We start from the raw sequence: 14,642 nt of genomic DNA, 5'->3' as shown, positions 1-14,642 counted from the left end.
ATGAAAATAGCGCCCACAACATTCGCCTGCTGAAAAAACAAACGATATTCCGTTGTACGCGGTAAATGACAATCGTTATTGTTTACTTGTTGTTTGTGTTGTCCCATAGTATTAAAATGTGTAGCTTACCTTTCCTGTCGGGTTGTATCAGTGTTACATGTTTATTTTATTTTCATTAAACGCTGACTGTCGGCTGTGTGTTGTGTAATGACCTCTCGGTCATTTTCATTGCATTGCTAACAGACATACGGACTCAGCGAGTTGTGAGTCTGCATTAAAGCATTCAGTCCCAGCACGCAAAATAGCCTCGACATATTTTGGGCAATGTACACCAATAAAGATTTTTCGAATCTTAAAAGATTGTTTATATGTTACGGACCCCACACATGAAGTGAAAAAAATAAATAAAATACAAAATCTGGCATTTAACAGTTTTGGTCATACGGTGTGTGGTGTGTTTCAATAATCTCAACAGAGATTAGAACACCACATACATAAATATTCTGTTCCACCACCGATCTCAAAACTATTCCTCCGAGGCAGAAACCTCGCACCATCACATGTGATCTAACAAAACCAAATAACTTTCACTACCACATACATTGCATCTGTTTCCCAAGTGTTTCCGAAGGGACCAGTGGTGAAAGTGTTGTCGAAAGGCAATGTTGTCAAAAAAGACTTGCTTTGGAAAATACTTCTTGCCGTCTGTACTCACTTTTATACAAAAAAATGACCTCGGGTTGGACGTGTTATTTTTTTTATTTACTTGTTCCCCTGTCAGGTGATGTCGCTTCTTGACTGGCTACGTTCCGATTCACGTCACAATTCACAGTCGTGACTCGGGAGAGATGTTGGCTTTCCCCACCCATGTGAAGATTTTTTTTATTGTAAATATTGAACACATTTAATATTTAAGTTTGTCAGGGCCGTCCCGTTTTGGACCCTATTATTGGGACAAACTGAATTTTATTAGACTTCAGAAACACACAATAATCTTATATGATAATCCTAAAAGACAGGTTATCCCGGGTTGGAAAGGAGCAAAATCGGGACAAAAACAGACCGGTTATTTTTATGTGTGTACCAGGCCTTAGGCGACGCATCCTTGCAACAGTAGTAATGCACAGTGGCTAAGATAAATAACTTTAGCCTGATAATCTGCTTGGAAATACCAATGTGTTCGATGACTTGTTACTGAAAAAAAGTGATCATATTAGCACAGCGTTTTACTAAGTAATGCATTACTGGCATCACTGGTGCTGTATTGATAATCTCGAGTATAACACACACTAAGAGCAGCAAGAACACACGTTTTTTCCCCCCCTCATCATTCCTCATGTGTGGGGATGTCTTTCACATTTAAAATCCGTTAGGATGTTAAAAGTCGACGTGTGTGTACCCAACTCTGACTTTTTCTGCCACTTGGACCTTCAATTCAAGTCAGTTAAAGGAAAATATGCTTTTACTGTTGAAATCTCTCACTGAGTACAACCCAAAAAAACACACACCCTTCGTTCGCACAAGACTATTAACTACATGCTCATGCACACTGTATGACCTAAACTGTTTACATGGCACTTGCGCTAGCTTGGCCGTGTCTCTCCCTGCAGGACAATTAGATTCAGATTGAACCAAATTTGTCAATTCGGAAAAAGTCTTACTGGGAAAACTCTTGTGTTTTCGTTTATTATTAAATTAGATGTGCATCAGCTTCATGTTTCACATTGCAGGGAAAGTGAGCAGTGCAAGATAAAATAACCATGTTTTCAATGGCTACAAGAAAAAAAAAAGTTAAAACAAAAACCTTTCCAGCCCATAATGACAAAGTATGATGTTAACCTGGCTGGGTTTTCCGATTAAAACTTTTTTTATGTCTCTAGACGCAGCAGTTGAGTTCAGCTGAGACTCCGACTGACAGCTTTCCCACATTTGAATTAATGTAATGGAACAGGAACATACTTAGCAGTGCAGAATGGGAAGCAATTAAACGTGAGCGTGTGCGTGTGCATGTGTGTGAAAGAAGGAAAGAAATAGAATCAAAAAGACTGCAAGAGACAGACATCTTGGCAACATACGCGAGTCCAGATGTAGACGCTGTTTGTGTTGCAGTATGTCTACAATGTGTGTTTAAAAAAAACAAAAAAATGCTAATGTCAACTGGGACCTACATTTGTCAGTCAAATTCCAACTGTAGGATGTTGGGCCTTTAACTAAGACACAATTATTTTCACTTATTTTGACAAGCACATTTGGGAAAGAAAGGGTTGGTGGCAATGTTTCGAGTTAGAGTTAGAAAAAAAATATTTATTTAAATGAGGAAAAAAAAATTATCCTGACAGCCTCAAGCTTCACGGTTAATTTTTGTAACAAAACTGTGACGGGGTCAAGCACTGCGAGGGAACTCATCTACAGTGGTGCTTCGTGACCAATTTTTCTGGGGGGAAAACCCCCACGCACCTAGAAGCGCCCCTGCTCATCTGACCCTTAGCTACACTGCCATCTTGTTTTAGATATGGTTTGTTCATTCTTATAATGGTCTTGCTGCGACATGACTCCTGAAAGACATTTTTATTGTAACAATTATGACAGGACAACATGGTGGGAGCAATTATGCGAACGTTGGTTTGTTTCTGTGTGCCCTGCGATTGGCTGTTATAGCCGAGTTACATGGGCCTGTTCTTACCACTACATTGAAATAATTGATCTGTGCCTTATTATTTATGGCAGCTTTCAGTTCCAGATGCTGCAATTGGCTGGCGACCAGTCCAGGTTCTACCACTACTCTCGTTCAAAGTCAGCTGGGATAGGCTCCAGCTCACCAACGACCTGGAGGAGGATAAACGGTACATAAAATGGATGTATGAACTACGAAAAAAAAGTCATCTGTGCTTACCTTAAAATGTCAACATTTTAGCTGACAAGAACTCCACTCCACTCCACTAGAAAACTCATTGCGGTTTTCTATGTAACGTCTGCCTGGTGATCCTGTAGGACTGTTTCACAAGTGTAAACAAAGACAGTTAATTTAAGACCATTCCTTGTGGCTGAATTTGCCTTAAATCTTTTTTTTTTTTAAAACATTCCATTTGTTATTATTGTAGTAAAAGTGATACTTTTGGGTACTATCTGAAGTTGTACATTCCCACTTTATTTGTTTCTCTTTGACAATCACGCTCTAATTGAAATAAAAATAAGAAGCTACTCACCGGTTACTGAGTAGTTGAATAGTTTATTCAATCAGTACTTACTACTCACGCTTATGTCATGATTTATTCAACTACTTTTTACTTTTACTTAAAGTCATATTATTCTAAAGCAACTGTACTCTTACCTGAGTACAATTTTAGGCTACTCTGCCCACATCTGCTCATGGTCATCCATCCATTCATGTACTCATCCATGTTCTATAGTGCTCGCCCTCAGTAGTGTTGCGGGTGAGCTAGAGCCTATCCCAGGTGACTTTGGGTGGGAGGTCGCCAGCCAATCACAGTTACTCATGGTCATCTATTGCTTTATTTTCAAGTGTAGAAGTACTCTTCCTTTATCTTTTACTGACAAATGTGTTACTAATCTGTTTTATAGAAATGCATAACTGGATCGGAATGAGCACTATGGCTCATTTCTGTTAAGAGTAGAGTAACATAATTCACATTTAATTAAAGCTGCTGGCCAGAATTTGGATGGAAGCAATAAAAAAAAAAAGCATTTCTTTATAACCAATCGTAAATTTTCCAAACCACAAAATCTGCAAACAAGTCTGCATTGCTGACAAGAAATTACAGTAATTGGACACAACAATCGCTTTGCTAAATCCACAAAATGGGGTGGTGTGATAAACACATAAGAGAGAACATTTCAAATGGTCCTTGCTCTTCCACAGTAAATTTGCTTTTGGCAACTTAATTGCATCTAAACAAGGAGTCGATTGGAGAGATTTAAGACTCTGGTGGCTCCTTGCGGCTGCAGATTTGAGACCCTTCCCTGTAAGGTGGCTAGGGGGGAATTTCTTTTATTCATGCTTCCTATGTCTTTATTTATATCTGCTCATAAAAAAGCTGAGTTATGTACAGTAATGTGGTCTTGAACAACAAGGGAGCCTTTTTGTAACACTTTATAGACATTTGTAAAAAAGATGAAAGATCATGATAGATCCGGAGTTTGGAAAAAAACGGAAACATAAGCTGATAAAGTACTATAAATGTGCATAAAGCACAAACAGAGTAGATCAAGCAATCACCACATTTTACATCATCATCTTACTTTTAAAGTTCCTGGGGATTCAAAATAAATATTCTAAATCTGACAAGAGAGAGAAGAGCCTGCCAAATTTCAATGATTTAAAAAATTGTATATAAAGTAGTATATACAATCAGGCTTCAAAATCCTGTAAAATCAAGCCTTTGTCTCCACTCTCAAATGCTGCTGAATGCGCTGAAAGCACGCCCACTCAACTGTCAACTGTCAATCGTATACCACTGCTACAACCTAGAAAAAGGGATGCTACTTCAGCTTGCATCTTTCTTGTGCCTACACATAACTACGTTATAGTCGCGAAAATATATTATCTTCAAGCCGGTGGTGGTCACTGAGGGGCTTTTGCACGCTGCAACAACGAGGCGCTCTAAAGTGGACACGTCAGCGCCAAGCCACCGTCCACATGGCTTTCACATCAGACTTTTTTTTCCCTCGCTCTTCAACCTTCTCTCCATGATGTGCGCGCAATCTCAGACAACAACGAGGCGCTATAATGCGGCCACGTAAATCCGAAGCCCATGTCCCTATTTTTTTTTTTTTTTTTTTTTCCACCTTTCTCGCACTTCTGACTTTCTCTGTGTGATGTGCGTGCACTCAGGGCCTACAACAAGCCTCTCTAAAGCGGCCCCGCCAGCAAACTACCCAAATGACGAAGATGCATTTTCAGGGTGTAGGTAAAGATATCGAGCTAAAGGCACATAACAGTTTTATGACTTTATGTACTAAGTAATGGCTATATGTTATTTTTACAGTTCAGGTATTATGAGTTTGTATGATTTTGTCTCTATACACCACCACAGTATTAAAAGGTAACATACTGTTCCGATCCTGTTTTGTTGCCATCCTCTGCTCGCTGTTTTTGCTTTTGTTGCAGTTTCCCGGGAGTGTGTCGGTGGGCGGAGACTCTTGCGTCGCACCTGCTGGCTGTCATCATCAGCAGGGCATTTATATGCAGGACACATGCGAGGAAGATGCAGAGTGATTGTTTTCTTGCTTGTTGCCTTTTGTCTCGATTTTTTTTTTTATCTTTAAGTGTGGGGTCTGTAGCAGATTAAAAAAAGCTGGCACTAGCACAGCTGCCTCGTAGTTCAATCCCCGGCCCGCCTTTGTGGAGTTTGCATGTTCTCCCCGTGGCTGCGTGGGTTTTCTCCGGACACTCCGGTTTCCTCCCACATCCCCAAAACATGCAGGATAGGTTAATTAAAGACTCTAAATTGCCCGTAGGCGTGAATGTGAGTGCGAATGGTTGTATGTTTATATTTGTGCCCTGCGATTGGCTGGCAACCAGTTGAGGGTGTACCCCGCCTCCTGCCCGATGATGGCTGGGATAGGCTCCAGCGCTCCCGCGACACAAAATGGATGCATAGAGGGAACTTCATACGTCATAATTATGAATTTGTGTTTTGACACAATGATTTACTGCGTCGTAATTACAACTTAGTGTGTCATAGATATGACTTAGTATTTTGTAATTATAACTTAGTATGTCACAATTATGACTTAGTATTTGGTTATTATGACTTGGTATCTCATAATTATTATATTATTATGAGATATATTGCAATTATGACTATAATCTCATAATTATGACTTAATATTGCATAATTATGCCTTAGTATGCCATAATCGCAATTTAGTATGTCGTAATTCTGATTTACTATTTCATAATTATGACTTAGTATCTCAAAATTATGACTTACAGTAGTATCTCATAATTATGCCTGTGTATCTTGCAATTATCACATAATTATGACTTAATATCTTATAAGTCATCCCGTAATGATGACTTAGTATCTCATAATTATGACTTGGTGTCTCGTACTTATAACTTAGTATCTCATAATTATGACTATCTTGCAATTATGACTTAGTACTTCATAATTATGAATTTGTATCTTATAAGTCACCTGTAATTATGACTTAGTATCTTGTATTAATGGCTTAGTATTTCATAATTATGACTTAGTATCTCATTTCTATGGCTTAATAATAGCGACTTACCATCTCCTAATTCATAATTAAGATTTGATATCTCACAATTATGGCTTGACTTTTTCATTTTTATTTTTACTTAGTTTTTTTTACTGGTGGAACTATGGAAGTCCGTGCTAATCTGCATATGATGATGATGATGATGATGAATTTATTTATTTATTACTTGCGCTAGGTTTTTTTGTTTGTTTGTTTTACGGGCAGGTAAAGGCCACTTCCATATCTGCAATACGACAATCATTTTTCATGTCAAATCTATTGAGGCGGTAGCAAATTCTGTCACTGTCCAAATACCTCTACAAGCCTGAAGAAGTTGTTTGCTTGACACTAAATTCCTTACATCAAAATGCAAAATTGAAAGCTGCAGTAGAACCTCTGTAGTCAAATCCCCTGGGAGAAAATAGGAAAAATATGCTTCTCGAGTTTCGGATGTTCAAGCGCTGTCATAAATGAGTCAGTAAAGCATATAAAGTGCGCCATGTGCTGCTGTAGTGAGACTTTTGGAACACACGCCAGCACATCATCCTCCACCCTCCGCCAGCACAAAATTGAGAGCGCAGGCGAAGTTAGGCATTGTTGCGCTCCCCTTCTCTCAAAGGGATCTCGAGCGTTCTTTTACGAGACACTTGACCGTCTTCGACGATCCCGTGCTTCAAGAGTGACGTAAAAAAAAAAAAAAAAGAAGAAGAAGAAAAACCAAGTGGGCCGGCGGAGTGCGAAGTGCAGCAGTTTGGAGGGAAACGTCCCAAGTCGCGCACACTTCTTGTCGAGCGTCTTTTCTCGGTGCGTGTCCAGTCTCTGCTCTGTTTTCTCCCTGTGGAATGTTACGCCGATTTTTGGACTCGCAGGTGTGTGACAAAACTGCTAGTTTTTACCACCCCACCCCCCACCCCCCTTTTTCCTTCCTCTCACACGTCACACGTCAGAGAACATCTCTTGATGTGGAGCCCAGGACCACTCTTGTCTTTGACTTCACTCAACTTTGTGCTTGGAATATTGGACTACCTCTTCACAACACGCGTATCTCTTTGGTTTTATTTGAAACTTTATTTTGAATTTTTAACTCTCGATAGCCAAAAATGGAACACTCATTCATCAGTCTAACGTGCATCTTGGTGGTTTTCTGTCTATTTGACGAAAGGTGAGTTCAATTCTGAAGTTATTTCCAACCTACTTGAGCAAACTTTTTACAAGTACTCCCTCCAAAACTCATAAAAAGTATACCGATGTAAACCAATGTGACATTATGCAGTTTAAACATCGCACACACTATATATATTTACTACTTAAAATGATTCAATTGAAATGTGCTCCACCTAAGTTTAATAAAATACTTTCATAAAATTCATCAAATGTAATGCAAATAAATGTATTGTACTGTACTTGAAGGTTAAATACAACTGAATTGTACTGTACAGTACTGTACACCAAAAGTAAAACTTGAACTGTACTGGACTCAAATAGGCTGTATGCTTAACTACAAGCTTCATTCTTACATGTTTAATTGCTTTTCGTGTTTGAAATGTTGTGCATTTTTATTTGTATTTGATGCAGTGACTCTTTCCACTAGTGGTACTCGTACCACACTATGAGAATCACTGCGCTAAAGTCATTTATGCTGATGGGTGCCATTTGCACACTAAAATGTGTCAACGCCTCAAACAAAGGTATTAAGGTTATATGGTCATATGATTCAAAGCAACTATATTGGACTTTATTTGAAAGTTAAATATAACTGAACTGTACTTGTGCAGTTGGACTGTACATGAAAAGTCAAACATGTGCAGTACTGTACTGGATAAAAATAGGCTGTATGCCAAGCTACATGCATCATATAGTCGTGTTTTTCACGTTTTAAATGTTGTAAAGTTTAGATTCTTTTTGTGTATAACTTGCACTATCACGCTTTGAGAATCACTGCACTAACGTCATTAATGTTTGATGGGTGTCATATACGCCCTAAATGTGTCAGCGACACCATTAAAGGTAATCATGGTTATTTGAAACATATTAATGAGACATTATCAGTTTGGGTCATTGGAAGCAAACCAAAAGTATTTGATTGATGTGTGCACTCAAGCTGAAAATTTCAAAGCAAGAAATTAAGTAATAATCATTACCTCTCTTTCGTGACGTTTATTATCTTTGGCCAATTACGTGGTTGGCCTTGCTCCCTCCTTCTAGAACAATGTTTCTCTTAATTAGATGTTGCCTTTTGGAAAGAACTGTTGAAACAGGCCTAACCTCAAAGCAGGAAACGCAACAGGTAATAACAGAAGCCTAAATGGAATTACAGCTAAGGGCGCACAATGCCACCATCAGGGATGATCAACATCTAACGTGCTTTGATTTATGTTCAAGGTTTCTTTTTTTTTTTTTTTGCTCTTTAATTTCCCTGAAAAAGCCCAAAAGACGTTTGTTCTCTAATTGGCTCGCAGACTAAAGAGTGGAGCCACACAAATACAAAATGATGAAATGTGGCGAGAACGCGTGCAAAACTTCCAGCTGCATGTCAAGTCACAGTCAAGCATGTACAGATGTGCGTGCATGTGCGCCTGGAGGCACGCTCCAGGTTGTGTGTCTGGGCCACGTGTTGTGTGACACACACAACCTGCTCTTTAAAAGCCGGCCTGGCCACCTTTCAGCTATACGAGCTCTCTCATCATGAGGGCAGCCTGTGTTTTCCTTGTTGCTCTTTTTTACTGTTTGTGATGTGGAAAAGTGCTCTCTCTTAGCTGCTGTCAGTCCAATGACGGTGTTTCACATGATTGATCTGCAACAGTTGCAGATGATGTTTAAACACCTACGCGCACCTTGGGCTCTGTTTTCGTGACCGGCATAAATTCAGTGCGGTGGCAGGCGGAGACGGGTTTAGCGGGTTTTCATCATTGGAAAAAAAAAAAAAAAGGACATTCGCCGCCAATTAAAGCGGCTCTTCTTATTTCCTATAAATGTGGTGCAATGACAGTGGTATGGAGACATCTCTGCGTGGAGGAGCGATCCTTACGTGACTGGAGCTTTGTCACTGCTCTTGGCCGGTGTGTCAAAAGATGATAACCGCTGGTGAATTAAATATGTCGGTGGACTACATGCATTTAGCCCCACCGTCGATTGTTCGTGTGGCTCCCGTAGCTGTATGCCAGCCAGTGGGATGATTTTAAAAAATATAATAAGAATAATGATTGATTGATTTCTACAATTATTCAGAGGTTTTGATGTTCACATATCTATGAATGGAATACGTCTGACATCCACCACGGGTCCACAGAGCTCAGAATCTGCCCCAATTCAGCATAATCACATTAGAACAGCGGCGCCAAGATTTAGACGTGGTCTCAGCAGGTGTAAGTTTAGACTGACTTTCTGGCACCAAATTGTCACTTCGCTGAGGGAATGTCAAAGGACGCACCGTGATGCCGAAACACACAACTTGTCACCGATGGGTATGCAGTGGGCCTTGCGCTTGCGGGAAAATCAAGATACACCAGAAATTGCAGCCCGCTGAAAATACGGCGTCTACGAAAACTGAGGCTCTCGACTTTGAGTTGTTCTCAAGTCACATAATAGCAGCAGATTTCCTTGTGTGAGCTTTTTTCCTCAGCGCATGCAAACTAGAGTTAGCTCTTGTAAAAAGAGCATCTTTCCAGGTCTGTTTGACACTAACAGTAAGTCAAGTTTATTTATACAGCCCTTAATTACAAAAGAGTCTCAAACGGCTTCACGGGCTCACATTTCACGAAAATCTACGACATCCTCTGGTTTAGAACCCCCATCTGGGGCAAGGAAAATCTCTGAAAAAAAAACCAAATAAATAAAAAACAAAAATAAATAAATAAACAAAAGGAAGAAACCATGAGAAGGCATCACAGACGGAAGGATCCAACTTCCAGGATGACCAGGCTGCAATGGATGCTGAGTTTATCACATGATAATCATGTACAATGTTAGTCAAAACAGGGTGTGAATGTGAATGGTTGTTTTTCTATACGTGCCCTGCGATCAGCTGACGAACAGTCCAGGGTGTACTTACCCACAACCTGAATGAGGACAAAAGCAAAAGAAAATGGATGGATGAATCTATTGTAAAAATAATCATTCATTATCTTTGTCTTTATTCACTGATTAGCTGGGCACCCGCCAATCACGGGGCACCTATTGTTTCGAAAAATAACCATTCACATGCGCATTAACACATATGGACAATTTAGCAGCAAATTCCAGTGTGCTTATTTCGCTATTATTCACTTTTCTCATTGAGTGCCTGCAATTTATACGCTTCTACAGGGAGGCATGCGCAGACCTTGTAAATGACCAAATATGGATCCCTTCCCAATAAAAGTGTAAACTAGGGTTCCATGCCCGACAAAAGTTGAAGGGACGCATCTTCACTGGATGCCCTTCACGGGAGGACTGTGTGAGAGTGCGAACTTGTCACATGAACCTTTGTTCCCTATGCAGGGTAGACTCCAATGAAATTCTGGGCCTGAAGCTCCCCAACATCGACCCGATCCTGAACGCCAACACGGTGTGCCTGACTCTACCGGGGTTGACCCGGCGCCAGCTGGAGGTGTGCATGCGCAACCCCGACGTGACGGCCTCAGCCATCCAGGGAATCCAGATCGCCATCCACGAGTGCCAGCACCAGTTCCGAGGGCACCGTTGGAACTGCTCCAGCCTGGAGACGAGGAACAAAATTCCTTACGACAGCATCGTCTTCAAAAGAGGTCAGACTTATTAACTTAATGCCAATCGTTTTTAAAGCACTTTGACTGATCTTTTAGGACCCACAGAATATTGTGTTCTGTGACAATATAAGCAGTAAACCTACCGTAAGAAAGAGTACACTGATTTCTTTCACCAGTCTGACTTCTAACTTTCTTCTGAGGCACTTTCATGCATACCTGTTGAAAGATATACATGACAAAAATATTTGTCGGTGACAGTACACGGTTGGATTCTAGGAAAGAGAATTAGTTAAAATTAAATATTCCTAAAAACTGAGACGTGTGGTCTTTTAATGTATTTCTCTTGCCATGCTTGCATCACTTCCATTAAAAATACATAATGTGAAGCAACATGTTGCATGTAAAGGTTACATCAAATTTTAAAAGACACATGCAGGGGGAAAAGTATGGGGGCACCAATCTAAGGTTTGATGTTCAAACAGGTTGTGGTTTCACACTCAACTTCACATTGATAGAATACCTCAAAACGGGAAGCTCGAGGACATAAGCTGCCACAATGACACGCGTGAATGAACGTACTGTATGTTAGTGTAGTCAATTTTGCCACAGTCAAAGGAGATCATGTTTTCTCTTGTTTTTGACTGGGAGCACACAAGACTAAATTATACACATGGTTACCTCCGCTGACTTCTTCCTACTTTGGAACCACCCAGCCGACACTACTGTCCTGTCAGTTGTTCAGACAAAAGATGAGTAGAGTTCAAAAGTTGGTCACCTGCAGATTACCAAACTTGGTGCAGATCAGTTTCCTCAGGCATCGTTTGAAGTGTTCCAAGCTTCACATGTTAGCTACAAAGGATGAAAGAGGATCTTCACATAGACTCAACCCAAGTTACTGACTGGAAAGGGCATCTGGTTCTTTGGGGCACCAGGATTGATGGGCAGGGCATTTTGTGTGCTCTTTGAGTTGGAGTGAACTTCATCAAACAAGAAAGACAACAGTACAACAGTTGACTAACATGCATGTGATGTGGTATTCATTCACTAATAGGTTCCATAGACACGCTATAGGCTTGCATTGCTTATGCTGGGACAACTAACAATAACACAGGTTTTATTAAGATATCAACTCACAGGTTCTTACAGGTGTTTAGACACTATAAAAGCATCCCACCTCACCACTCATCAGTGGCACTGCCTTGCTCATTTCCCACATCCTGTCCTACCCTTTTCTGCCCTCTCTCATCTTGTTCTATTGGTTAGTTATTGCATGTCCCCCCCCCCCCCCCCCCCCAATTCACATCCACAAATAAGAACACGATTTGACTATTGTAACGTTAATTGTGGTCTAACTATCCTTCTGCTGTGCTTCGCACCTCTATTCCCCTTGTCCACTCTGTCCCTCTGTCTGCCCCCTAAAACCCTTTTCTGTCCGGCTGCATTTTCAACAAACATCAGGATAATAAAAAAATAAGCAGAAGTATTTCAAACTCTCCTGTTACACAGCAAAACTGTTCCAACACAAAAGGCATACAGATCCACCATTCTGCATGGCCATGCAGCTGAACAGGACAGATTCACCAAAAAGTAGTGAGTTCCAAAGACGGAGCGGCTGAAGACTCTGTCCTCGATGCTGGACAGATGGGCAGAAGGGAGATTGAGGTGGATGGAGGACAAGATCTGAGAGAATGGGAGGGTATGATAATGTGAAGGAGGTCAGCAAGATATGGTGGGTTAAGGTTATTGATGACCTAGAAGGTGCAGATCAGTATTTTATAATGGATGGAGTATTGGCCAGGGAGCTAGTGGAGTGATGTGATGAGTTGAGGGGGTCCTTGTGAGAATATGGGCAGCAGAGTTCTGGCGAAGCTGTAGTTTTTTTTAGCAACTTGTGGGGGAGACCAAACAGGAGAGAGGTACAATAATACAGGCGGAAAGTGATGAGGCTATGAACAAGGACAGCAGCAGTGTGGGGAGGGGAAAACAGAGGAATTATCAAGTGTGATGGAAAAACTGTCAATTTTGGCTAGCATGGACTTGATACTTATGAGTAGGATTTCAATTTTATTACTGTTGAGTCATAGAAAGTTGGATGTGAACCAGTGTTTGAGTTCAGAGAAGCAGTCAGTCAGGGAGGAGGGAGGAAGAGTGGTGATGGGTTTGGTGGAGAGGTAGAGCTGGTTGTCATCCATGTAACAGTGAAAGTCTAAGTTGAATTTACGGAAAAATTGCCAAGAGGACAGATGTAGGTGATAAAGAGGAGGGGGCCAAAGACAGACCCCTGAGGGACACCAGGGTATGGGGTATGGATGGGATTTGAAACAAACTGTGTGTAGCTGGATAGATAAGAACTGAACCACTGGAGGGGTGTGTGTGTGTGTAATGCCAATGCGGTGGAGTCTGTTCAGGAGGATGGTGTGGGAAATGGTATCAAATGCTGCACTCCGATCAAGGAGGATGAGAATGGTGAGGAAGCCACAGTCAGCTGCCACGAGGAGGTTGCTGGTGATATTGATGAGTGCTGTTTTCAGTGCTATGGAGGTGGCAAAAACTAGTTGTTGATTAAAATTTGTCAGAAAAACATAACATAAACATGCTCTCACTAGGCATTCATAAGGTATGCAAATTGTTGTAAATTTGTAGAAAAGCATCTATTTCCTGAGCATGTTATGAAAATAGATACTGAGGGACTGCTTTACTAATATCAAAAAAAGCGGGCAATAAATTGCGTGTTCACACTAAGAGATTGGGTGTGCTGTTGCTGGGAGTGTTACACGTGATCAAAGAAGATTGCGGCGCCATTGGCAACAAGTGAAAAAGTGGTGGGGACCACTGAAAATTTTGGAGAGCACCGCAAGCGCAAAATGAAGTTTGAAGTGATAAAATTGGAAGCATCAACCACAAGGTTTGTTATGACTGCGGTACACAGACTCCCTATCTGAAGGGGAAACAAGTGAGTGCAATCTATCGCTACGATAATGATGGGGAAGCCTGCCACCGCCTAAAATCCATGTTTTGTTTGATTTAACTCATTGGCTAGCTCTGCCCATCCTGTATAACACTGTGTTTAAAACTTGGGAGAGCACACCCGAAAAAAAAAAATTCTCTGGGAGAGGCCAGCACCAATTTTGACAGTTTGCTGAAATGACACAGATGGCAGGAAATGCAGAGTTTTGTCATGGGTGACATGGCATGACTCTTTCTTGTGGCTTGCTCCAAGTCTGCCATTAGATAATTCAGAAGCTCCAAAATTGCACTGATGAATAGACGATGTCTCGTTAATTTTTGTTTCTGGCATTTCAAAAATATTTACACAAGCGGAAAAGAGCCAATCTCCCCGTTGTCTCTCATTTCACCCACACCTTCTCATTGCCACGATAACCACAGTCATGGTTACGCACAGCGGTGCGGTTTTACACCTGCCTTTCAGACGGAGTATTTAAACCGTGCTAAAGCAATCTATTTACATCTACCCCTCTCTGAATTTTGCGCCTTTAGGTAGAAACGCGCATGATAAATTGTGATATATTTTAACCACTTTGGCAAAAGCAATCCAGGGTAGTAGATCAGCTTCCACAATGGTTTGCACATGCGCAAACCTTTCGTAAATCAGGCCCTTACTGTGTTGAAATGATGGCATATACTCGCCTCTCTAAAAGTATTGGGACAATAAGGCCAATTCCTTTATTTTTTTTATTTTTTTTGCTATAG

The 14,642-nt window shown here is 40.8% G+C and overlaps 1 protein-coding gene and 1 long non-coding RNA gene across 3 annotated transcripts in view; one reads left to right on the top strand and one right to left on the bottom strand.

The window, feature by feature from the left end:
- Positions 1-6,760: 6,760 nt before the first annotated feature.
- The window catches only part of wnt10a (wingless-type MMTV integration site family, member 10a), a 41,858-nt gene continuing 33,976 nt past the window's right edge, over positions 6,761-14,642 (top strand). Inside the window, exons 1-2 of the mRNA XM_061792820.1 lie at positions 6,761-7,387; positions 10,705-10,970. Coding sequence (XP_061648804.1) covers positions 7,326-7,387; positions 10,705-10,970 — 328 coding nt within the window. The 5' untranslated portion in view covers positions 6,761-7,325. The remainder of the gene's footprint in view (positions 7,388-10,704; positions 10,971-14,642) is intronic.
- The window catches only part of LOC133486946 (uncharacterized), a 30,288-nt gene continuing 26,437 nt past the window's right edge, over positions 10,792-14,642 (bottom strand). The window contains exons 1-3 of one of the 2 annotated variants that reach the window (XR_009791165.1): positions 11,707-11,780; positions 11,075-11,147; positions 10,792-10,921 (exon numbers count right to left, since the gene is read on the bottom strand). This is a non-coding gene — a long non-coding RNA (uncharacterized LOC133486946). Of the gene's footprint in view, positions 10,922-11,074; positions 11,148-11,706; positions 11,781-14,642 lie in introns of those variants that run through there. The other variant, XR_009791164.1, reaches the window with a different exon arrangement.

Source organism: Phyllopteryx taeniolatus, chromosome 12, assembly GCF_024500385.1.
Source record: "Phyllopteryx taeniolatus isolate TA_2022b chromosome 12, UOR_Ptae_1.2, whole genome shotgun sequence".
NCBI lineage: Eukaryota > Metazoa > Chordata > Actinopteri > Syngnathiformes > Syngnathidae > Phyllopteryx > Phyllopteryx taeniolatus.
This window is presented reverse-complemented; position numbering and strand designations above follow the sequence as displayed.